At 43.3% G+C, this 26,372-nt stretch overlaps 1 protein-coding gene across 1 annotated transcript in view; it reads left to right on the top strand.

The window, feature by feature from the left end:
* WDFY4 (WDFY family member 4) overlaps positions 1-26,372 on the top strand; it is a 287,362-nt gene that overhangs the window by 25,347 nt on the left and 235,643 nt on the right. Inside the window, exons 3-11 of the mRNA XM_019499474.2 lie at positions 2,145-2,256; positions 2,881-2,984; positions 6,726-6,869; positions 11,659-11,848; positions 13,403-13,592; positions 15,909-16,069; positions 19,172-19,624; positions 20,120-20,224; positions 22,176-22,366. Of these exons, the coding sequence (XP_019355019.2) occupies positions 2,145-2,256; positions 2,881-2,984; positions 6,726-6,869; positions 11,659-11,848; positions 13,403-13,592; positions 15,909-16,069; positions 19,172-19,624; positions 20,120-20,224; positions 22,176-22,366 (1,650 nt within the window). The remainder of the gene's footprint in view (positions 1-2,144; positions 2,257-2,880; positions 2,985-6,725; positions 6,870-11,658; positions 11,849-13,402; positions 13,593-15,908; positions 16,070-19,171; positions 19,625-20,119; positions 20,225-22,175; positions 22,367-26,372) is intronic.

The raw sequence follows: 26,372 nt of genomic DNA on the forward strand, positions 1-26,372 counted from the left end.
TCTCTGTACCTTCTTTAATTCTTCTATATCCTTTTTGAGGTGTGGGGACCAGAACTGGGCACAGTATTGTTTGCCTCATCCAGCTCTTAGATCTTGTCTGTAATCTTGTATCAGGGACTGTCATTTTTATAGGTATATTGAGTGATTTATCCTAAATCTAGTTTGTAGACAGTATTTCAACAGAAAGGTTCAAGAGCCAGAATCAACAGTGCTTTGCACTATGTATGAAAGTAGCAGCATCTGTCCTGCCGATATTGTTTCAGTGAAATTTCCTTGTTCCATTAGATAATTTTTATGGAGAATAAACAGATTTTAAAAGTCTGAATTAAGGAACCTTTTATGTAGATCTAAATGGCAATGAATCTACTTAGTGTCCTGGAGAATCTGCCTTTTGAATAGCTCAAGAAAAAATAAGGAAGCCCATGAAATTTTACTGTTTTCTCTCTCATATTTTCAGTGAATAAGCATTTAATGTAGTAAGGGTTTGGCTTGCAGTCAAAGCAGGGAACTAAGTATCAAAACTCCTACACTCACTGCCAACTCTGCCACTGATTAACTGTCCAGCTTTGGGCAGGGCAAATGATTTGCTGTTTGTATAAGTCTGGGACAGTCTTTTCCTCATGCTCTACAAAATATTTACAGATACTGGGCTGTAAGTGTCTATTGTCATTATTTCAATATTACTGAAATTAAATATTTCCTTTAGCAGGATCTAAGTAGTGCCAAGGAATCAACTTGTTTTATGCTATTGTATCAAATCCCTAGCCCTCCAAGAGCTTCAGCTGTCATTCTGCTGCACACAATGGCCTCAGCTTCCTAATGGAAAGACACAGGGAGTTCATGTTTCTACTTAAGAAGCATGATCAATCAACTTGTGATCTAGAAAATTAATATTTTGTCTCTTCCCCACCCAGGTTTCCATATAGGAGCTGATGCAAAAACAGCGTTTATTTCCTGGGGGATAATCTAATAGCCTGTGAAATGCTGAAACTTTCCATAAAATATATTGTTTTGGAAAGACTGCTTGCTAGTTTCAATCTGAGCAGCATGGTGACTATAGAATTAAAATAATTTGGGGGCGGGCATCAGCAATAGGTTTGGTATTTGTGAGCCTCTGCAGTGTTTTGTGGGAATTGTATTTCTGTCACCTTCATCTCCTTGGGGGCCAAGTTATGCAATGCCACATGAAAATTGAATGTCACATGGGCTCTAGCCCAGTGATTCTCAACCAGGGTGCCTCCATATCCTTTAAAGAGTGTAGTGAGGTGTGAGGGGATAAACAGATAGACTAAACAAGCACAGGCTTGGGCTTGACCCTCCCTGGATGACTGCCTACCCTGGCTGTGTCCACATGAGCATGGATGTTTGTTTCACCTTGTGCCATTGCTACTTGTCCCCAGGGAACGCCTGTGCCATGCACCTTGTGGTGCATGGCAGGTTACCTCGGATGGGGTAGCGGAGGCTAGGACCATCACTGGGATGGCCCCAGCAGCCTTACCCTGGGGCCTTATCCTGGGGCAATCCTGCTGCTTGGGGCCTGCCTGACAGCTGGAGTGTGGCTCTGGCCAGCCAGGCTCTGGTTTTGGCAGTGCAGGCTGCTCCTGTGTGCACTGCTCCACTATTTTTTTTTGGTACCATGTTTTTTGATCCTGGGATCTCCTGGGGTCAACCTCCCCCACCACCCCCTTTCACTGCTATCTTGCAGCACAGAGAACAGCTGAATGTGTGAACAATTGCTGCTTATCTGGATGTGGCCTCTGTGTCCAACCTCTTTGCAAAGAGGGTGCTATAATATATAAATTTGTTTTTTAAATTGGATGCCACTCAATTCATAAAAGTTGTGGAGAGCCTTGAATCCAGTGAGGGATGCCTTGCGTGCAGAAAGGCTGAGAACCATTTCTCTAGCCAATTCATTACACTTTTCATAAGGTAGTTCTAAGCTGGCTCTTGCACACTTGTTTAATTTTAGATTCCTATCTCAGTCTAGCAAATGCTGTTTGATAAACTGTTCTGGTAGGAGATGAAAAATAAAAAAGTTTGTTTCTATCCTTTAAGCTCTTCTCACCATTTTAGAGGACATCTCCATCTACACAGGCCGTCTTATATCAGAGACAACTAAATTGCTCCTTTTTGCTGTATTTCAGGCCTGGGAACAATCAGCTGGCATAGTTTCTTTTCCCGTTCAACTTCTAGCAAGTGAAGTTTCCAAACTTCTGACAAAAGAAATCAGGAAGAAACTAAATGGCAAACCTGCAGGTAACAGTCACAGAACATGTGCAGTGGAATATGCTTGTCTTTGCTCTCATGGGCTAAGATTTAGTGTCCCCTGTAATATGTTATGCTGTACATTTAAGGGAGAAAAAGGAGGAACAGAAAATAATAAATGTAGTGAGCCTGATCTTTACCTGGCATAAACTAGCATTATTTTTAGTGGAGCTGGCCCCGTATGTGCCAAGTAAACATTACTTTTGGAACCTTTTGTACACTCTGATCTAATTGTGGAAGATTGCAATAATGGTTCTTGACATTTAATTGCCTGAGTGGCTTTCTAGTTTAAAGGAAATACTACTACTAGCAGTATATAACTTTCTAGTGGCTGCTGAAAACTCCTGGAGCTATTCAGCTGGGTAAATATAAAGTTCTGCCAGCCTTGCCCAGGGGAGGTCTTAAGCTACACAGAGCATCTCGTTTGCATTGACTAACTGCATGCTTGGTGCAGGAACCAAAACTTACTGAACTCCTTTTATTCAGTTCAGTGGGGTTTGGATCAGGCGATTTGTTAATGTAGTTTTGCTACTTTAACTTAATCTGTTAAGAGATACTCAATGTAGTGCTGTTGTCATTTAATGGTATTAAAGTCTAATATTGTTGTGATGATAGAGGAAGCTCGGCTGGCTGTGGGGCAGCTGCTGCAGCAGAAAGGGGAAGCAGAAGATGACTCCATGCTCCTGAGATCAGTACACTTGCTCTCACAGACTGACTCGGTAAGAAAAAAAGCAAGTTTGTTTTCTTCCTTACACTCAGAAAAGTGAAGATGCCATTCCAGCAGCAGAACACCCAGCTTCTATTAGGTGAAGCTGGTCTGCATGGTTTTATCCTTGGACATCATCATGTACAGCTTTTAACAAGAAATTATTCCCCAAGTATAAAGTCAAACAGAATACATTTGGCATGTCTACATGTACGCTTTAATGTGCATTAGCTTATTTTACTGTGCACTAAGGCCTCAAGTAAAAAAATATGCAATTATGCTAATGCATAATAAAATAGACTACTTCACATTAAGTGTCACTTAAAAACCATCTGGTTTTGGTACTGAGCATTAGGGCACCCTAATGTACGTGTATTTAGTACCTTTCATTTGAGGTTCTGAATTTAATGTGCATTAGGAAAAGTGCATGAATCCGTGTGTAGACGTGCCCACTAAGCATTAACTAAGGTCCAGCCTGTAGTATGCAGAGGAACTTACTCTGTCACACAGCCTGTAATAACCTGGCATAGAACCTCTAGGCTAGGGAGAGAAGTTACACACAAACTGATTTAAGTGATCAGAAACTGATTTAAGCCTGTAACAGAACAGAAATTCAGGGCATGTAAGCTGCTTTCAAAATGGCTGAAACTGGTTTAAAATAAACCTGGCTGAATGTAGTATCAGACATAACTGATTTAGGTCAAACCAGTTTAAGGAACTTCTGGCCCTTTCACTCTTTCCTGGTTTAAGCTAACTCTCAGTCCCCCAGCATCCCAGGATGCTTTGCAGCCCTCGGCTGTGCTGTGCTGTCTGCTCCAGTGGAACAGGATTGGTTCCACCCCTCTGCTTCCTAGCTGTAGCACTATCACTGGTCCAGCTGGCTGAGAAGGGGGTGGCAGTGGGGGTGGGAAGCCCTGCTTGGGACTGCAGCCAGAGTCTGCCAGGCTTTTCTCCACTTGAGATTGGGGGACATGGCCAGACCCCAGCCAGCGTGCTCAGGTGGAGGGAAGAAAGGAGGATTTAAGGCCCCCTCCCTCCCCTCTCCCACTGGCACAGGACCCTAGCTGGGGTCTGCCTGGCAGGGGTGCAGCAGCCCCTCCCAATCTTGTCCTTCCGCACCTCAGCTGGTTTAAACCCCCCTCCCTTACCTTTCTTTGCTTCAGGCTGCTGGCCCAGGGCCGGCATCTGGCCATGCCTCTGCCCCTGCTCCTGCCCTCGCTTCTCAAGTGTGTGTGTGTGGGGGGAGGGAAGGCGGGGAAGCCTGGCAGAAGATGCTGTGCCCCTGCCAGTTAGACCCTAGCTGGGGTCCTGTGCCCATGGGAGGGGGGAGAGATGGGGGGATTAAACCTCTCTCCTTCCCCTCCCACCCCCGCTTTGCCTCAGAGTGCCAACCAGGGGCCAGGGGTTGGCCACATCCTCTGCCACTTGAGTGTTGAGTGGAGAAACACCTGCCAGGGGCTGCTTCCCCCCTCCCCCTCCAGGCACACCCTGCTTGGGGACCATGCAGGCCAGGGTGTGGGTGTAAACCCCTCCCCAGTCATACTCAGTGGCCTGGAGGGGCCTGGCCATGTCCTTCACTCAGTTCAAGCAGGGAGTGCGGAAAAGCCTGGAGGGTTTCTCTCCCAGCTTTCTTCTAGCCTTCTGGCCATTGCCAAAATGAAGGAATGGCTTGCTTTAGCCCCTCCAGCCTCTAGCTTGAGCCATTGCAGGCATGTGGCTGCATTTCCAGAATCAAAAGTGAATGTCTGTTCATTTGGTTCTCAGTTTAATATACACTGTTTAGACTATTGTGCAAAGATTCAATTGATTCAGGCTCGGGCTTTATGAGTATCTGTACTTAGCCAAAAGATTTTAGATACCCTCCTGACTCTGGCTTTGGTAGAGCTTCCCTGGCTTTCCTTGAAATAAATCTTTAACCTCTGGCCCAGTTTCATGGCTACAACCTATAGGACTGGGGGAAACACTAGCCAGAAGTGATTCATTATTGGTGGCTCTGTTTGAACTATTCACCTTGTTTCAAGCATCTGCTCTTCTGTAGAACATGCTTTACAAACAGAAGTGCAGCTCCCAGCTGCAATGCAGAACGATTTTTGCAAAGCATTCTGAGTTGTAACCTTACCCCAGACCAAACAGAAGTTCACTGTTGGTTCCAGGGGCAGGGGAATCTAGCTGCCCTGGGAGCCTGCAGCTAGGTTCCCATAGCAATGGCAAGCCTCTCTACCAGTGCCCGCTGTATTTAGAATGGGGTGGGGAGGAAGGCAGCAGAGGTAGATCGGTCTTGGGACTCCTCAGCTGATGCTGAAAGGTGGGTGAATTGGAGCTCTACCTCCACCTCGGGGGGGGGGGGGGGGGGGGGGCTCCAATACAACCACCCCATCCTCCGGAGGGGGTGGGGGCCTGAAACATTCCCCCCCCCCCCACCTCGCCGATTGAACTCACTCCACTAAAACCTTCCCTCCTCTCATTCTGAAAACAGTAACAGTCTGGGAGCTCTGCAGACACATCTTACAAAAGACACTACATTTTGAAGCGTCTTTATCTGATACTTCATGCAATGAGGGGTCAGATTTTCACCCGATTGGCCATTTTTTAAGCTGTCTGCAGCCATACACTTGTGTTTGGTTACAGCTATGAACTGCTTTCTGTGGCCAGATTGGGTGAAAATTGTCACTTCTGTCTGCTCCATTAATACACCCAGCTGCACTGGAACAGAGCAGCCCTTTGGAATGACGAGTAGTAGTAGGAGCATTGCACAACAGCAGGGTACTATTTGATCCAGGATCCCATTGCAAATTTGAGGGTTTACTATTCATACAGCATGATGCTATTTGTTCTCATGCAAGTATAGTAAATTAAAGTCTATCACCAGTTGTTAATAAACAATTATCCACCTAACGTTAGGAGCCTCCTTTCAGTGATTTGTTGATAGAGTCACTGCAATGTTTTTAGTAAGATTTGTACTTTTCAAAGATTTAAAAAATGCTTTGATATTTGCTAGAACACAGTCTCACAGAGCTTTATACTGCAACCCTCCTCCCCTCTATTTAGCTTATTTCTGGTCACTTTCCTTTAAGGCCAAGCAGACACACTGATACTTCCTTGTTCCCGTTGTGGGCTAGTATAAAGCTTTGCAGGAGATGGGCTAAAGCTGATTCATTATTGTCTCAAAAGGCAAATCCCTCAGACAGTTTGTCTCCTGCCTTTTGAACGAATATGGAAACTACATGCACTGACTCAGTGGGCTGCAAACATGCAGTTGCCATAGCTGAGTTGTATGTATACTGCTTTTAGTACAAAACAGGCACCTTTTACCTCACAGGCCTGGTTCGCTGTAGACTGTCCCCAAGGCTAAAATTGGCAAAGCACAGAATTTCTTATTGCTCTATATTAGTTGCTAGTAAGATTGCAGGTTAGATTTTTTTAAAGAGTCCACTGCAGACTTCAAAGTGCAGGTTGTATCATGTAAGCCTAGGCACCATATACATAAATATAAGGAAGCCCGTCCTCAAGGTATAGGAACTCTTATCAAAATGTGTGTTGCCCCCTGACAGAAACTGTACATCCCTGGCCTCTTGTCACTATGCTTGTTCACTGTTGCCACTAGAATTTTAGCATGACTGGAGGAATAAAATACTTGAGTCTCTGGCTTATAGCCTTGTACATTCATCACTAGATAAGGCTGCAAGATCAGCGGGTAGACATTGAAGGAGATAGTCAATAGTCAACATGCTTAACTTTGCTTTTTCTTTTTCAGGGGACTCTGTGGAACATCATCAGTTCTGGTCTCCCAGTTGCTCTGATGCAATGCTTGTACCTTTTCTTTACCTTTCTTCCAACAAAAGCCTGCAGTGAAGAGGCAAATAAAGATGACCCTGAAGTCCAGGAGATGCTCATTCAGGTGAGGTATCCATCTTTGTGATTCTTTGTTTCAAGTGCTCAGGAACCCTGGAAGAGGAATAAATTGTTGGTCCCTGTGATCAGATGGAGTTTAATTAATCACTTTTATTTTGCTATTTTTAACATTATTTTGAAACTTTTTGTTTCAAAATGTCATTTTTCCATGGGATGTTTGAACCAGTTTTAAATTAATTTTTTGTTGGGAACTAATATGTTGACTTAAAGCACTAGTTTTCTTTCTTTTTTTTAAAAAAAAATATAGCTTTTTTAAGTTGAGGCAATAATTTATGAATATTCATTCAAAATGAATTTTCAGTTTCAAATTTTCCTCGGGGGGATGGGGAAAGGACAGACAACTTATTTGGTGAGAATTGACATTTCTGCTTTTAAAAATTCAGTTGATATGAAGCCGTGTTTTGCAGTGGAAATATTATCTACATGAAAGATTCTGACCAGTTCTGCTTTCTGTGCTTTAGCGCTTGCTTGTTAAATGTTGTGAGTCATAAATGGCTGGATGAAAGGTATTACTTTTAAAGTCCTGGTAGTTTGTGAGGGGGTCTTTTTTACCTATGACTACAGTGATTTAAGTGTATTGCTGGCTGCTCCAGAAGCTAACTCATTGCATGGTTTCCACAGCATCTTGAGGAGCATTCATTACACAGTTTGGGAGGATAAAGTTCCTTTAGCTGTTAGGCAGCATATAAGTAACTTTGACTTATGAGAATAGGGCTTCAAATTACACCTATAGATGTCTTCGGTTGCCTGAATTTACTGAGGTGATAAGAGAGACTAAGGAATGAGCAAGGGTTTCTGAACAGCCGATTCATCCTTTATAGGAAATCCCACCGGATTTAATGGAGAATTGTAACTTCCCAGAGAATTTTTAAGCCATCCTATAGAATTCTAGAGTAAAACTTATCCTTTTACAGCATCTGATGAAGTGAGCTTGGGCTCAGCTTATGCTATGCATCTCTGATTTAGTTAGTCTATAAAATGCAGGTCTACCCTGCCTTCTGTCACTATATAAGCAAGAGGCAAGGAGTTATTTGGGTGACAATCTGAAAACTTGTCTTACTCTATTTCAACTCTGCAGCTGGTCCAATAAAAGATATTACCCCTTCTCCCCACCAAATTCTTGCCTTGCATAATTCCTGGACCATCAGAGCTACAACTTAATATTTATGGCATTTTATAAAGTGGTTTAAAAACTCTTGGGAAAGGATCTCATTGTCTATTAAATCAAATGGAATCTGAGTATTTTCTGTGGGGCCCTGTTAGTTTAATTTCTACTTAATTCTTTAGGGCTTTTCCATAACAGCTTTAGGGCTTTTCCATAACAGTTTGGAACCCTTTTCCATGAGGAAGTAAGGAACATGAAGAATAAAATTCCTCAGCAGGCAAGAAAAAAATCCTCACTATATCCAGAGTAGAACTGTACTATGTCCTTAGCATGTTTTGTTGATTGCAATGGAATAAATAGGCCCAAAGAGGTAAAGGTGTTTAACGCGACCCTGTCCCTTAAAAAACATGAAGGAAAAATGTGGGCTAGAGGGATGTAGAAGGGGAAGGGTTGCTTAGGTATTGAGCAGGACTTGATTATACCACTTCGGGCACTGATGTCATCTGGGTCCTCTTCTCTGGCTTGGGATGATCAGGGCACATTTCAGGATCAGGAAAATGAAGGCTCAGAGATGTCACAATAGATCCCAGGGTCTGAGGAGATTGTGGGGTGGCAGGCATAGTTTCGTAGTTGGTAGGGTCAGAAGGGACCTGAGCAGATCATCAAGTCCAACCCCCTGCCATGGCAGGAAAATGTACTAGGGTCAAGCAACCCCGGCAAGGTGTTCATCCAGCCTCCTTTTAAAGACCCCCGGGGTAGGAGCCAGCACCACTTCTCTTGGAAGTTGGTTCCAGGTCCTAGCCGCCCTGACAGTGAAGTAGCACCTCCAGCTGTCTAGTCTGAATCTACCCTCTGCCAGCTTGTGACTGTTATTTTTTGTCACTCCTGGTAGTGCTCGGGGGAACAGGGACTCTCCCAATGCCTGCTGGTCCTCCCGACTCGTTTGTAAACGGCCGCTAGATCCACCCTCACATCATGGTGAGCTCACTGAGCCGCTTCCTGGCATCAGTGTCATGTTTATGTTTCCCCCTAGCTGGGTCATGAAAGTAAGATCCTCAAAAAGGATGATGGGTAGAGTAGTTCCATAGTCTCATTATTTTTTTCACAGGTCAAGTCTAATTTCCGGCTCCTGATTTTTGTCAATTTATTTCCTGTCCTGCATGTCTGTCATAGAACACTAATCTCTGTACAGTCCTTGAGTTACTTCTGTGGGCCTTTGCATTTGAACTTAATTCTGATATTCTGTCTTTGACTTCTGCTGACCTTTACATAACTATATATACTAAGCTAAGTTGAATTTTTTTTACTTACCTTAAAATGTTGGCCCCTGCCCAAGAGTTCCCTGTAGAGACTAGGCTAGAGTTTTATATCATGCAGAATAATCAAGGCATTTAATTTTCCTGTGTGCATTGATTGAAATTTCCAAAGGCCAGTTAGGCATTTTCCAAATGCATACCACATTAAAGGTAAATGTTAGCTCTGAAAAGCCCATTTGCTGTTTAGAATCATTGTAATGATGGAGAGTATAGTAGGGTAACAGGTGTGAAGAAATTGGGGTGATACTGTTCGATCACTTCTGGTTAAACCTGCAAAGTATCAAATATCCTTAACCCGCTTGAAAGCCAGTGGAAGGAGTCATTCTGCACAAGGGGTCTGCACAAAGGAGTCAGTCTGCACTATGGTACTGCCACAGGAGGAGGGAGATAAAAAGGACAGAGTTCTGTCTTGAGTTAATTATGGATCAGACCAGAGTTAATTATGAAACCTGACCAAGACAGAATACCAACCATCCATAGATCTTGGGAGGCATAGTGAGATCCTTTGTAGGATAGGTATAAGTGCGTTCCTTAACCTGCTGTCTTCTCCAGGCAGGTTCAGTTCCTGAGGAGCTACTCAGCCACTCCTCCCAACTAAAACACAGTGTTTAAGGTGCAAATGAGCAGACTAATAAGCAAACAAAATTAAATCATTATGCCCTGTCATGAACACTAGGATAAGAACCCCCTGTAGATCTAGTCCCCAGCAAAGCAGCCCGCCCCTTGCTGTAGGAAGCCGTTCTGCTCACAGCTGGCTGTTTTCCTGCAAACTGTCCCCTTACTGTTCCCATTTTTTCTCTCCCTTTCGGGTTTTAAGCTGCCAGGAGGACACTCCCTCATTATCAGAAGGTCCCACAGCTGAATGTCCTTAACAGGGCTGGCTGCCTCTTTTTAAGGGAACAGACCATCCTGTTACAGTAGGACAAAGGGATTTTAGAAAGAGTAATATGAAAATAAGAAGAGCTTAAAGTTGACAGAAGTTGCAGTTTCCTAAGGGGGTTACTTAGCTTCCAGCTATGAGAGCTCTGATGAGAGCTGTGGTCCACCAGAACAAGGATAACATCAGCCTATCAGAGGCCAGTGATTGCAGGAAGAGGAATTTTGGGGTGTTTATACATGAGCAGCAAGGCTGCTCCTAATACACTGTAATTACAGCACGGTAGAGCAGACTTGATTAATCTAGTCCACTGGAGCATGGTACTTTACCACGCTCCAGCAGGCTCCATCATCTCATGTATCAGTGTCCCCACCCTTAAAAATGCGGGCAGAGGCTTTATCTAAATGCAGGCTTTATCTAAAGTTTGTTTGAGCTTTAGATAAAGTGCCCCCACCACCATTTTTAATCACAGAGATGCTGATACACAAGAGACTCCAGGCACTTTAATTAGAGCAGGTCCCGGAGCTGCTCTAATCAAAGTGCCCCCTGCCACTCCCACAGCACATGTATAATTGCCCTTTATGATTAGGGACCTGCTGAATTCGAGGTGGCTGCCCCCAATTTTGCAGGCAGAACGGGGCCCAGCAGCCATTTCGCAGGCTGATTGGCCAACAGGCCTTGGTGGCCCTACCCTTCACTGCTGATTGGCTGTGAGGGCTGTCTGTCATGCAGCCCCGCCTCTTGCCACCAAATGATAGAGAGGGGCAGGTCCAGATGACAGGCAGCCCTCATAGCCAATCAATGGTGAGGGACAGAGGCGACAGCCATCCTTCCGGCAGAGCTTGGACTGGGCAGCCCCCTACTCCCTTTTTCCCCCCCACCCCTTCCTGGCGGTGTAACAACAGCACCCTAAGGTTTATTGGCTCCCTCTGGGGAGCCAGCATTTTTTTTCCATAATTTTCTTTTTTTTTTCCTGTGGATTTTGCAGACTTTGCAGGCAACTCCAGATGTCACATAATTCATGAACTTTGCAAAATAGTGATGTCAGTAATTGGCTTTTCATGATAGCTGGCTCGCTGGTACAATTCACTGCTACAGAAACAAGAATGAATGTGGAAGTGGATACTTAAGCAAACACAGATTTTGTTTTGTAATTTTGGCTTTCTCACCAGTTTCTGTACAAGTAACCCATGTTTCCACCTACCTGGAGTATAAACTAATTATGTTGTTTATTCTGCTGCCTGGGAAGAAAGAAATATACTGTTGTTTCTATGTTAAGAAACTTGGGAGGGGCTCTCATCCAATGGTTATTGGACTGTGTCATTACAAAGCATCAAGTATAAAGCTGCTTTTGTTTTCAGTGGATCTGTATCCAGCAGCCCAAAGTCTGATTTGATGCATTCAAGTCTGTGGGGCCCTTCTATCTTTCCCAAATATCTGCATTTTTCTTTGAATTGCAACTGATTCTCTTTTTCAGATAATGCTCAGCATGTACGGGGAACAACAAGGTGTAGAGCAACTTCTGACAGCCCCTGAGCTTCAGTCTTTAATTATAGCAACAGCCTCCCTCTGGGACAATTGCAGCCTTTCATGGAAAGCACCCACAGGCCGTGTGCTTCGGGCAATTTCAAAGGCCCAGACTAAAAACAGCATCATGTATCTACAAGGTTTGTTTTTAGTAACTTTTTTCCTGTGCATTTGTGAAGTGAATTCTCCTCCAGAGATGTTTATTTTGGATAGGTTTTCTACAAGGGTGTTTCAGAATGTAATGGCAACTTCAAAATAAAACCATTCTGGGTACCACGATCATTAACTGGACCACATCGCTCTTCTGCGTAGTCATAAACAATGGGTGCATTCAACAATGCTGTCATCAGTGTCTTCCTCGCTGCTGTGTAGTTTCTCATTCATTGCACACAAAGTAGTTTTATTTTGAAATTGCCATTACTTTCTGCAACACCCTTATTTTCACTGAAGAATGGATTTTGGCTTTTCGCATTGAAGATCTATTTAATACTGCTTGAATGTGGAAACGAAAGTCCTATGAAACAGAAAACGACAGCTAAATGTCAAAGTTCATCCTACCAATCTACTCAAACCAAGAGATATATTAAAATAGTTAGTTATAAGTCATTTGACCCAAATGAACACAATTCTCCCTTGCTCTACAGCAATGGTTCTCAACCTGTTTGCTATAGTGGGCTGCACTTGCAGCTCTCAGTGTATTATGTGGGCTGCACCCACAGAACTTACTTCCTGTGTATCCATTTAAAAATGTTTTGTATTTGTTATCTGATAGTAATGCAGGATGTCATATGGGCTGTGGTCCATGGGCCGCAGGTTGAGAACTACTACTCTAAAGGTATTTCCTTTGCTAGTCCCTCATACTTCGCAGCTTTCAAAACACTGGAGAAGTAGGATTGGTTGCCAGTAACAGTTAGTTTCTTCCTAAATGGAATATTCTGTTAGGGAGCATGTTTTACTTTTAGAAGAACATGCACAGGTTACTAAACTCTACCCCTCAGAAGAAAAAATCGGGATAATTTTGTAATCAACACCTTGGTGTCAACACTCTGTCTTGGTATTCTTTATGCTCTTTACTTTTATACAATAGTGTCTGACACATGATTTCATGGGCGCTTCATTCACATTGCTTGTAAGATTAAATAGTCATGTAGCAGGAGGCAGTCTTGACAGTAGTTATGCTGTCTAAGAATTATGATTGGGGCCACATTTGAGACAGGCCACTAGAACAGAAGAAAGAGGCCAGTCTCCAGTGGTAGCTTCACAGCAAGATGTGTATACGCCATACTTTGCATCATTGAACTAGGGATTAATCTTTGTATAAACATTGTTCAGAGTACATGATTAACTGAGTACAAGCTAATTAAATTATTCACCATCCATTTACCTTATATCAAAAGGGCGGGGCTTACAGCATGTAGGTTTCATTGGTAGTGTGATAAACATTTACGTGTTTGAGACTTGAGCCAGTTCTTGTTGTCTAACAGTATTTTGTCAAGATATACGAGAGACATTTTACTCTGACCTGAAGGTCAGCACTTTACTACTGTACCTCTTTTCTCCCTTCCCCGAGGCCAGAGAGAAATTAATTACCCTTTATTTGAGAAATGTAATTTTGAGCATGATGCTATGTTTTTGTCAGTGATTTTGCAGTTGAATTCTTAGTATTAACCACCACATTTTTTTTAAATTTACAGCTATGGACTGCATTAAGATAGCCATTCAGAATCTGTTTAAACTGGCTGACACCTTGCCTGCTTGTGACATGTGTGAAGCAGTCAGTATCGTCTTGTGTTTTGTGAAGGATTCTTATCCTATTTCCCCTGCTTTGCTTCTGGAATTTGAGAATAATGATGGATACCAGCTTCTGCTAAAAATTTTACTCAGGCAAGTAGAGTCTTTATTGGGTTTCTAGGGGATGGTAAAGCAAGGGCTTAAATACAATTTTTAAAGGCTGTGCTGATTCACTTAAAAATTTCAGTTGTGTTTTAGAAAAATCCAGATAGCTCTGTGGGTATGTAATGCACTAAACTGTTGTTAACAAGGAGTCTGATATAGCAAACCAAGAGCAACATTGCACTGCTGTTTTAATAGGGGAAGCAACACCTAACTTCTTCTGTAGAAACCATGGGTTGAATCGGCAATTGGAGAACTTAGTCTAGAGATGGACTAGGGACTTACCAAACCTATTAGGTTTTCTTCTGCAAAAACTACTTTGAAGGGAGACCTTGATTAGAGACCCTCCACTCCCACATCATTAGTAGTTGTGAACACTTAATCCAGAGGAAGTATTTTATCACACAGAGCAAGTAGAACTTTTGACTGCTCTATTTAAAAACAATTTTAAATATAAGCTGTTTAAAACTGGTGGACTCATTGTGCCAAGCTAGGACAAATATGAATGTAACTGAACAAGACCTAGAGGCATTGGTGGATCCAGGATCGTGGCAAGAGGTTGCAGCCACATGCCCCTTTAGCTGTATGGCATGTAGGCCACATGATGCAGCTCTGGAACCCAAGGGTGAGACCCATCACCACTCCTCCTCTTTTTCCCTGCCACTGAATTCATTTGCTGAGGGGAGGGGGCAAACAGTGGTGGCACTCACCCCCTTGGCCTCCCTGAGCCAAGTGACAGCTGGGGCTTTGCCCAGAGCCTGCACCAACCTGCTGATGAGCTTGGAGTTTGTAGTATACATGGAGCTCTGGAAGGGGCTGCAGTGATATGCTGGTGAGCTCAGAGAGCCCACCGCATGTGCATTGCCTAACTGAAGGGTGCAGCCTCACTGCCCTACCTCACTGGATCAGCCTCTGCCTACAGGCAACACTCCCTAATGTATCCCCTAGTTGTTGGCATTATCAACAAGGCCCTGAATCTGCCACATTGACAAACAGTGGAGTATACATGAACAGTTTTGTCAAAAGCACTCCGTGGTGGTGTTCTGACAATGTTAGCTAGGTTTTCAGGTTGAGAGCTTCTGTCTTTACTATCCAGCATTATCTTCCCACTTTAGCATTTAGGACTTTAACATTTATCCCTCCCACTGTAGCATTTTGTTTCACTGCCAAGGCCATGTAGAATTATATGGCAGGCATTCCTGGTAGAAATGCAGCTTGTGGTGGCAAAAGAGTTCTTTGGCTGATAAAACATATGCCAGTTCTCTGAACAAACGAATCTGTGCTGGGAAAAGGATTTTTGTTGTGAGTGTAACTGAGCAAATTGGTACAGCTGTGTCAGTTGGGATGAGGGGTATATTTTACATTCTCAATTGAGAATGCTATAGAGAAAAATCTTTTAAGATTTTGCTATGCCTAAGAAGCAAAGGAACCAGCCTTGTATAAGGCCCCAGGCTCCTCACCTTCCCAGTATGCTTTGTTCAAAAATGATTGATAAGCAGGCTTCCTTTCTCTCCTCTTTATTAATGAGCTGACTTCCCCTACACTCTCTTCTCTAGGTAAAGAGGAATCATCTAGTTCTGTTTTTCCTCTTCGGCCTCCCCCAATCTTTTAAAGCCAGACCTCCTGACCCTAAGGGCTTACCTTATTGAGGAAGAAAGGAGAGCCCCAATTCAATTTCATATCAGTTTGTTAAAAAGCATGGTCTCTTCGTATTGAGGCTTTCCTAATCCTCATTGATAGCTTTCCCTGCCATTGGCCCTTGTCCAGAGATTTGTACATTCCAGCAGAGTAAGGTTTATCATTTGCTAGTTGTGTATCTTCTGAAACGGGATGCTGGAATTCTAGTCTGGATCAGTAGAACTGGTGGAGGTCACCAGAATTTGCAATGTTTTAAAATTAAAACCTTTGTCAAAATGTGAAATTCCGAGAGACTTTCCAAATTTTCTCAGAAACAAACCACCATGGATTACATAATACTTCTGTATTATGTATACTTTTGTACTACATATAATCAGACTTAATTTCAAGTGAGACTCTTTCTCTTTGACAGTCACCTATTGACTGAAGCACTTTAATTGTCTAGTTCAGTTTGTGCTTCTGTGCTGATCTAAAATATGGTGTTACAATGTGTGTAGTTGGTTAGGTCATTAGACTGGCTGCAGGGCAATTAAGTCAAACAGTTGAACAGAAAGCAAAGTAAGCTAGGAGAGGGAAACTCAATATTGGCTGTGCCAAACATCATGGTGATGCAATATATGTGCTACTGTGCTACAAGCATATGACTAAGTCCTTCAGTCTTTTTTCTAGGTGTGAGGATTTACCCCATGATGAAGGACAGCTCTATCTGGAAGAGGTGCTGGACATAATGACTTGCCTCACAGTTTGTGGGAAAACTGAACTGAAAGTTTCTGGCAATATTGCTCACCCTCAGTTATCACACTTTGATTTGGAACAGAGGCAGTCATCTGGTACAGTATATATATTTACATATAACAGTGTGGGTATAGTTTAGGAAATAAAGAATCACTGTACTTTATGTGTGTATGGCAAAGGGATGTAAATATATCTAGTTGGGAGGGCGTATCAAGGGGGTTCCCCAGGGGCCTGTCCTTGGTCTGGTATTGTTTAACATCTTTATTAATGATTTGGATGATGGGATTAAATCATAGAATCATAGAAATGTAGGGTAGGAAGGGACCTCTAAAGGTCATCTAATCCAACCCTCTGCCTGAGGCAGGATCATCCCTGTTCAAACCATTCCATATAAATCCTTGTCTAACCTATTACTAAAACTACACAGGCAGCCCTGTCATACAACCACAAAGCATAGCACCCTAACCTGCCACAGGTAAAACAGGGGGACCATGGTGGCCAGTGTCCTGCTGCTGCGAAGGTTGTTAAAATATGCCCAAGAGATGCTCCAGAGGAAGGCAAACTCCCCCATAGTCAGTATCAATCTAACCATGGGGTAAAATTCCTTCCTGAGCCCAAATGTAGTGATTGGACTGACTTGAATGGAGGGGCAAACCATCTAGCCAGGAACTCCTGGGTTTTAGTTCCAGAAGGAGCACTGGCACGCTCTAGTCAAACTCCCCAGTCTTGGCTGCAGCCACCACCCAATGCTTCTGAGGAAGGCAAGTCCCACCCCAAACCTCCTTCCTGTCCTCATGTGGCAACAAACAAAGCCTAAAAGCATGGGAAATACTCATAGTACAACATAGGCATAACTACTCCTGATCAATGCTTATCTAACCTTTTCTTGAACACCTCTAATGATGGAGATTTCACAGCTTCCATAGGCAGCCTTCCCTGATATTGAGTCTAAACTTACTTCGCTGCAATTTTAAGTCAGTGGTCCACATCCTGTTCTCTGCAACAAAAGAGAAAAGGTGTTTTCCTGTTTTATGGCAGCTCTGAAGACATTTGAAGACTGCTATAATGTCCCCTCTTAAGTGCCTTTTCTGTAAACTAACCTTCACAAACACTTTCTTATTTTTGTTACGTGCATCTGGATCCTCTCTAACTTCTCCATGTCCTTGAGTGCATACTTAGCAAATTTGCGGTGACACCAAGTTGGGTGTAGTTGCAGACACTCTGGAAGGTAGGGCTAGGATCCAGAATGCCCTGGATAAAGTGGAGAAGTGGAACAAAATCAAGCAGATGAAATTTGACAAGGACAAGTGAAAGTCTTATACTTGGGATGAAATAACTTCCTGGACAAATACAGACAGGCAATCATTGACTAGATTGCAGTACTGAAGAGAAGGCAACAGAATTCTGACCTGTACTAAGAAGAGTAGAACAAACCAAGGGAAGTAATTTTTCCACTCTATTTGACATTGGTCAGGCCTTACTTGGTGTACTGCGCCCAGTTTTTTGGCCTCAAACTTCAAGAAAGGTGTGGACAGCTTGGAAAGAGTCCTGTCGAGAGTGACAAAAATGACTGGAGGCCTAGGAAGCAAGAATTTCTCTGTGGCTGTATAGAGCAGGACTAGGAGCAGTGGCCTCAAACTGCAGCAGAGAAATTTTAGCTGGAGATTAGGAAGAATTTTATGACTATGAGGATGGTTAAGCATTGGTACAGGCTACCAAGAGAAGTTGTGGAGTCTCCATCCCTGGGAATTTTCAAGAGCGGATTAGACAGACACTTGATTGGAATAATTTAGTCAGGGCTGCTTCCTTCCCTGAGCAGGGGGTGGGATTAGATGACCTCATGAGATCTTTTCCAGTCCAATTTTCCTATGATCCTCTGACCCTATATGAGATAGCATCTATTTTCATGCATTGTGAATGTGGGGGGTTTAAATACACAAGTCAGGTAATAGTTTCATAGTAGCTAGGGTCAGGAGGGACCTGAACAGATCATCTAGCCTGACCCTCTGCCACAGGCAGGAATGAATGCTGGGTTCACAAGACCCCAGACAGGTGACCATTCAACAGGTGATCAGTATTAAAGAAGTCATGCTGTACATGTAACACAGCCAATAAATTTGATTGTCCAATAGGAACAATGTTACAAAAATGTTCCAACTCATTTTCTCACAGTTTTTTTCCCTCCGTGAAATGTCTGCATAAAAAATGGTAGTAATTAGGTGATGTTGTTACTGTGAAGGTCCTGGAACTATACAAGAGGTAAAAATGTTTGTGGGTGATATCTTTTATTCAGCCAACTGCCTGGTTAGGATAGACATAGGCAAGCTTTTGGGTATCACAGTACCTTTCCTCTGGCCTTAGGAAGGCCATTTTTTCCCAAGGGTAATTTTTCCTTAACAAATTTTCAACTATAATGATTTTAGTGGTGAGAGATTGACTGAGAATGGGAGCCCGTTGTACTAAGTGCTGTATAGTCACAAAATAGTAAATGGCCCCTGCACCAGAGCCCTGACAATCTAAAGGGACAAGACGGACAAAAAGCTTGGGGAGTAGCAGAGCAAATGGTTTGACAACACTGTGTTCGTGTCACTGCTTTGTTGTTTTTATTTAATTTTTTGGGGGTGGCCTTTTGGTTGGGAATGGGTTAGCTAAATCAGAGAGACCTGGGAAGAAGGAGGGGCCAGAGAAGGTAAATGGAGAGGGGAACAGAACAGATCTGAAGAGGAAGGAGGAACAAAACTGGGAAGAAGAAGGCTCTAACGAGGAGGCAGGGAGGAGAGGAGCCAGGGGCAGCGGCCAGTCAGAATCCTACCTTCCAGTGATATCATCAGTGTCTGATGGTTTTTGCTGTGGTATTCACTGAGGCTGCTCCCATGCTTTTTCCTCTAACTTTACTTTCTCCTACTCTTGGAATTCCTCCCTGGAGTTTTCCTCCCCCAAGCTGACATAGGTCAGGAGATGTACTGCCATAGTTCTTAAGCCCTCATAGGGGAAGGCATGGAGCCAGAGGTAGGTGGGGAAGTGGTGTGGACCCACTGAATGCCTCTTTTTCCCCCCCCGCATTCCTCCAATGATGCAGTGTATGCTGCGTGCGTTTCTGTACCCATGGCTTCTATTTTTGCTCCTTAGTATGCCTCAGTGCTACAAATAAGCATCTGTTTGCTGTTAAAATGATCTAGCTTGATTTTGTTTCACAGGACTGACAGTAAAAAACCTACAGGCTTTTCAGGTGTTGCAATCCATCTTCCAGAAAACCAACAAGCAAAACCTCTGTAAGAGAATCTTATCAGCTATGAAAACAATATGGACCTGGGATTTAATGAACTTTTTCCTTCTGGAATGGACACTACAGCCCATTTCCCAGTTTGTTGATATCATCCACCTCAAAACTGATTTGGTTCAGATCCAGTTCTTTGAGCTGGTGGAGTCAGTGGTCCTAGAACTGTCCTACATCCCCCATGAAATTCTGAAGAAAGTTCAGTGTTTGATAAAGGAAAACCTTGTGCCGTTATGCACCTTAGCCGCTCTGCGGTGCCTTTGTAGCATTACCAAGAGGGATTTGCTCTTCACCGACATATTCAGGGACTCAGGGCTCTTGGGTCTGCTACTGGCTCAGCTGAGGAAGCAAGCTAAGATACTGAGGAAAACAGGTACTTTTTCTTTCATTAGCACTGAGTTGTGGGTTTTCTGCAAGTGAAGTTTGGGAGACTCATGTGGTGTTAAATGTATACTTGTGTAGAAGCCTATCAAGACAGAGTACAGTCTGCTGAGCTTCCTCAGAAGACATAGCTATGCAAGTACAAACTCTGCATAAATGCCAAAAATTGCTTTTATGGCTATATGTTTGCCACTTAGGTCCATAATGGTGAAATAGGATTTGGCTCTAAGTGACTTGTCCCACACAGGAAGACTGGCTGAGCAGCAGTTGAATCCAGGTTTCCCAGATACCTCATTGGTTCTTTACCACTAGATTATCACTCTTATGCTGTATTTTATCAATAACTCTAGGTTTCCGACACAGGCTGTGAACAGCATTTGAGGAATATGTATTTGCTGAAAAACTGTGTTCTCTATCTGCTTTGCAAAGCTCTGGTTCCCAATAGCCAGGTGTCTCATGGAAAATGTCTGTCCTTATTGATACACAGCTGGGACTGAGGCGCCCAGTCCTGAACAAGGCACTGAGAAAGAGCTAACCTGTGTAATGCTGAAGATGGTGTCTGCCCTAGTTGTGGGATCTGTAAGGAATGCTGGTAAGCGAAGAAGTTTTGACTACTCAAGCTTCACCTCTGGGGTACTTAATAGCAAGTAGCTCTGCTACAGCATAATAAGCATCAGCATGGTCCCAATTTTTGCACGCTTCATCCATTAACTGAAGTGGAGAGCTAGAGGTGTAGAAATGACCATCTTGCTTGAGACCACTTGTCCATCTGCTATGGCTTCTGGATTCCAACAGTGCCTGATTGCTGATGCATCAAAGCAGCAATGGAAAGTAACTCCATAATACCTCAGGCCAAAATAGAAATGCCCTTCTCAAGCCATGGACAAACATTCATTTCTACTGGTAAGAATTTCTCTGAAATGTTTCTGAAATTTCTCTGAAATTCTTAATGGTAGAAAAACATCTCAGGAGCTAGAGTGTACATGCATTCCAGTCTCCCGACTGGAGAGCTTCACAGCAAAGCTCCGCAAGGCTTGCCACTGCCTCTTCCCACGCTGCCTTGGGTCAGCCCAGAGCAGTGGGAGTGAGGCAGGAGCATTTTGCTATAGTGGGAACCCCTTCCACGAGGGTGGAGGGTTCTGGTTGCAGGAGAATGCCGCCCCCACCCCCAACCTACCCCCGAGCAAGGTGGCTGGAGGTGGGTGAATTTTTCAGGGCAGAATCCCCGTAGGACTCCCTAACAGCTTGCCTTTGGGTGGACTGAAGTAACCAGTGCTCTCCTTCCTTCAATCTCCCTTGCAGGGAGGGGGAGAGAGCAAAGGACTGTGGGATATTAAGTGTCCTTTACACCGAGAAGCATATAACCATTCAATTTAGATCAGGACGAGGGAGATATTCCTCATGGGTATCTGCTTCAATCTTGTAGAAGAGCCAGTTCTCTTTCACAAGAAATCTCTTGATCCACTGTACTCTTTTCTTTTTGTGCTGGGAGAAAGAGCTTTCTTCCAGCACAAATGTAATGCCTGCTCATGGACTCAGTCTGAGGGCTGTCACTTTTTCTCTTTTTTTGCAGTTTGTCTTAGAAATCCAGGCACAATTATTATTTCTTTACATTTTGTTAGAGGTCCCAGCCAAGATAAGGACTTCCCTGTGAAAGCTACTTCAAAATAGAGAAATAGTCCTTGCCATTAATGGCTCACTCTAAACAGACAAAACAGATGAAGGGTAGGAAGGTAAAGAGAAGCACAGAATGGGGGACTTGCTTAAGGACATGTAGCCAATCTGTGGCACAGCCAGGAATAGAACCCAAGTCTCCTGGGTCCAAGTCCAGTGCTCTGCTGTTTCCTAGATGCCCAGAAGGAAATATTTTAAAGGTACATGCATCTTTAAAATTAGCTTTTTTCCTCCAATAATTCTTAGTTTTGCTCTGTTTGTGATTTACTGGGACATCCCAAAAGACTAAATTCTAACAAAAATATTTTATATAATATAATGCCTTAATGGTATACTGGGGAAAATAAAGCAGTGTTTATAGTTTTATTATGGTGCAATCCCCCCACTCCCATCTGGACTGTTTTCTACAGTGTTTCATTTTAGATATCTGCATATTCAAACACATGATGGTTCATACACGCACAACAGATATTTGCACTCATAAGCTAGGTGTATGCAGATGGAGATCTGGAAAGGGTCTCCTGGATCATTAGGTCCAACACCCTCCTACCATGTCATATATTCCGTTTCAGTCAAGTTCCATCTTAAATCCAGTTGGGTTTCTTTCCACACTACTCCAGTTTGGAGGCTAGTCCAAAATTTCACTGCTCTAAGAATTAAAAACTTTCTCAAATTGCCATAGTCCTTCAGCTTAAATAGCTCTCCCCCTCCCCCAGTGTTTTCCCCCGTTCTTCTCTTCTGTATGTATTATAGATGCAGTATGCACCCAACTTTGTAACTCTGTACTGAAAACTATATTATAATTAAACATCATGTGAGTGTTTAACTATACTACTTAAACTAATGAGCGGTATGTGGTTGGTCCCTAGTTGTTTTGAAAGATTATGGGATGGTACCATACATCAAGATATTTTTGGATGTTGAGTGCTACCGAAGTGATACCCTCAGCATTTTGGAGCAGCTGTCAGTCATCAACACTGAAGAATACATGAGCATAATTATTGGGGCCCTGTGCTCTTCCACACAAGGGGAACTGAACCTGAAACTGGATCTGCTTAAGGTGATTAACATTACTTCCTGTTTGGCATAACCTATTCTCTAAAGTGGTAGTATTGTTTTTTCTTACTTAGAAAAGTGAAGTCAAATGGAGCGGCAGAGTTAAGGTTGTTTCAGTATTGGTCACTGCATATTTTAATCTTTAATTGCCAAAATGTCAGCAGCAACTCCATGATGTTTTGCAGAATTTAAAGGGATGTCCAGCTCATGGCCTGTGAGGGGTTAACTTGCAGACAACAGCCTCCTGCTTAGTGTCCACTCCTTCTGTGGCCAGGGTCTCCTCCAGGCTTCCCCTCCCTCCTCCGGCTTCCACTTCTTGCACTGAGTGTGGGTGGAAAGGGCAATGGGAGAGCCCAGAGAGACTGTGCAGCCTGTGTAACAGGGGGATGGAGACTGGGCAAGGCCACATAGCTTGCAGCCCCCAGCCACTCAGAACTTGGATAGCCCTGCTTTAGAAAATTAAATTTGGTTCTACAATAATATGATGCAATTGTATATACAGTACTATGGTGCAGAGATATGGCAGGGAGAGAAAAGAGGCATAGAGAAAGGAGAAAGCATAAATCTGGAAGAAAAGAATGGTGGGTAGAGGTGAGCATGTAAGAAGTAGAAGGGGTGCGCTAGCTGTACGGTGAGGGTAGGTGTGAAACAAATGGCTTTATTCTGATTTGGTACTGCTGAGGTGATATTGCCATGGTGGTTTATTCTGATTTCACTTGCAAGGCTGTTGGACGGGGCGGGCAATTATTTTGGGCAGAGGGCTGCTTACCGAGTTTTGGCAAGCAATCAAAGGCCTCGTGACAGGCAGCCAGAGGCAGATAAATACTAATTTTATAAATTTTTTAGGGGCCCCGCAAGCTGGATAGAATGGCCTGGTGGGCCGCATCTGGCCCGCAGGCTGCATTTTGCCTACCCCTGCTGTAGGAAAATGTTTAGGACTTAGTTACACATTACACTTAGTATGTGTTATATTTAGATCAGAAAAAGGATTAATACGACTTAAAAAGTTTTCTGTGAAGTCACAAGTTAATGCTTACTGGGATCTAAATATAGATCACAGTACCACATCAGAGTCTTGAACTGGCTCTGAGATGATCTCAGGGCTGAGACCAAAAATCAGCTGATTTTCTCATTTCAGCCCTAGGATCACACCAGAACCATAAACTGGCTTTGGTGCAGTGTGAGAGCTGGGAGTGGCACTCGCAGCATATGGGAGCTATGACCCAGCAAGACTCTGATGTTGTGGCGGAGGCCTAACAAACAGCTGTTTGTTAAGGTCTCAACCCCCCAGTGCACCATAGCTTTGCTACTGCAAGGCTCCCATGCAGTAAGGAGGCAGGGAGCCCAACAAACAGCTTTGTCAGGCTCCCCCCACCATACTGTGTTGGAGCTGCTGGACATTAGCTCAACAGGGAGGGGTTAGGTAATCTGGTCTGGAGATGCTCCTCACCAGAAAAAGCCCAACTTTTTATGCTATGAAGGCACTTAGCATGTGCTTTACTGCTTGGACACTCAAGCTCCATCCCAATGAGTATGGATATGTGGTATGTGGCACTGCAGACCTGTCTTTGGTGCCACACCCTGCACACGCCGGCATTTCCCATGTGCTACCTTGCAGCGCAGGGTTTTTTTTGACCCCAGGAGATCAGTGCCTTAAAGCAGGGTGGTGCATAGGGTGGCTGTATGTGCTGTCCAAAACAGGAGCCTGGCCTGTCAGATCCATGCTCCAGCTGCCAGACAGGCTCCCAGCTACACAAGTACCGTGGCTGCAGCTCCCCTGTGTCCCCAGGTGAGGCTGCTAGGGCCAACACAGTTGTTGACTCCAGCCTCCCTTATCCCACCTGGGGTAACCTGCTCTGTGCCAGAGCGTGCGTGGCATGGGCATTCCCTGGGAACAAGTAGCAGCAGCACAAGGCATGCCATTGCTGCTTGTTCCCAGGGAAACAAATGGCTGCACTCACCTGGACATGGCCTCAGACTCTAGCATTAAGTGCAGTTAGCATGTGCTAAGTGCAACATATAATAAAGCCCGGAGAGAAGCAAAGAAATTAATATTTGAAGGTTCGAAAGGGATTGGTATATACTCTCTAAAGAATTCAAAGAGGTCTCCATCTGAAACTGATCCAAATCAATGGAAAGGTTGTCTCTGTTTTGCTCTGAAACAGCCCTTGGTTGGTAAACTACCGAACTACAGAGGCATGAGCATTAGTTTGGGGTTGCATTTCACACCAGTTACCAGGCCAAATTTGAAGTAATTGATCTCTGCACTGTAGTTACTGTGGTCATTTAAAAAAAATCTGATAAACCAAAGAACAACGATGATTGTTCTGACCTGAAAAATAAAACTTCGCTTGAGTTTATGGGGAAGTTGATAGCAGTTCCTGAACTAATATAAAAACAAATGTGGCTTTGGTGCCTAATTCTGACAAATGATAACAATGTTAAAACATAATATAAGCAAATGAATTTATTATCTGCCCCCATTGGGACTGTGATTGTGTTACACACAAATTCAGATTGATTTGCTAATATATATTTAGCTGTTAAACCCTGAGCCCAAATGTGATTAGCAGTATAGTATTCCAGCATGGCACGTGGACAATTATGAGGAATAACAAATAATGGAATGTGAAATAAATTCTGTTATCCATAACCAAGTTAAGGATATCCAGCAGACATCAGTTTTATATATTCAAGGCAGAGGAATACTAACTCATAGGCAATTTAATTGTAACTGAGTTAGAGCTGGAGGAAATGTGGTTACTGCTGACCTTTCCTGAAATGTGTCAAAGCCATCCTGATAACTTCAACTCTGACTTATTAAATTTACTCCCTGTTCAGAGGCTCTGCCTGGTTTGATACATTATCATGCAAAATTGAATGACAGTAATAGAGTCCCCCCTCCTACAGTTCTGGCAAACCTTTCTCATAGTAATAGATCCCATTATAGCAAGATATTTATGATAGAAATGTTCCTCTTCAGCGGATTTGGAATTAAACCTCTCATTTGATTTGAGAAGCTTTTCTGTACTACTTTTGGCCAACATGAGATTAGCCTCTTGAGAGAATCAGAAGACAAAACTAAATTCAGAAGGCTTTTCCACTGCCCATTTAGACTGTTATTTGCATTTAATAAATTGCATAATATTGAAAAATTATGCAAGTATTAGAGGCAAATATGCTGGTGTTTGTTCTCCCTTACTGATTTTTACAATGGCCCATTCACTTTGCTAGATTTACCCTGTATAAGTGAGATAAGAACCAGATTTAAAGTACTGAAACAGTCCAAAAGTTGGGATAGATTTCCATGTACACTTAATATTGATACATATAGCTGAGTACCACTCAAAAGCCCATCAGCTATTGAAAATATTCCTAATGACTTCACTGGACTTTGGATCAGACCTGTATTTCTTTTCTTCCAGTGCACTGTTATAAATGTTAATTAGGCTTGTCCCTGTCAGACAACAAACCATTATAACTGATTTACTTCTGAGGGAGCCTTTTGTATGTAGTATTCTCTGGGCCGTGTTGTCCAGTGTGGTCCAATACTGCTCCTCTTGTGCATGTGGTCCAGTATGGCCTCTCACATGCACATGGCTTGGTTTCAGGTTTATGCATGGTAGTACTCTGCCTATGGCTCTAGTTCCTGGAGTTAGGTGATTACACAGAAATATCAGTTTTCATTTTTTAGGCAAAAGTAAGTTTCTAGGCCTCCTGCTTGCAGAAAAATTCTTATACAGATGAATAGTTTGTAACCAGCATATGACCTGTGCCTGGGTCTGCAGACTGCCTGAAGTAATAGTTCTGAGAGGTGCAAAGTGCCTCATACACCCCTTCCTGATGATAACCCCAAATCCACTTTCTCTGAGTGATTGGGCCGAATGGAGTGTCTGTGGCAGAAAAAAGGTGGGCATTTAGATTAACCCTCCTTCCTCACAAAGAAGATATACCAGCTTTTGAACCAGCAGCCAGAGTGAGGGAGAGAAGGGTCCTGGGACAGAAAAGGA

This window comes from Alligator mississippiensis, chromosome 6 (assembly GCF_030867095.1).
Source record: "Alligator mississippiensis isolate rAllMis1 chromosome 6, rAllMis1, whole genome shotgun sequence".
NCBI lineage: Eukaryota > Metazoa > Chordata > Crocodylia > Alligatoridae > Alligator > Alligator mississippiensis.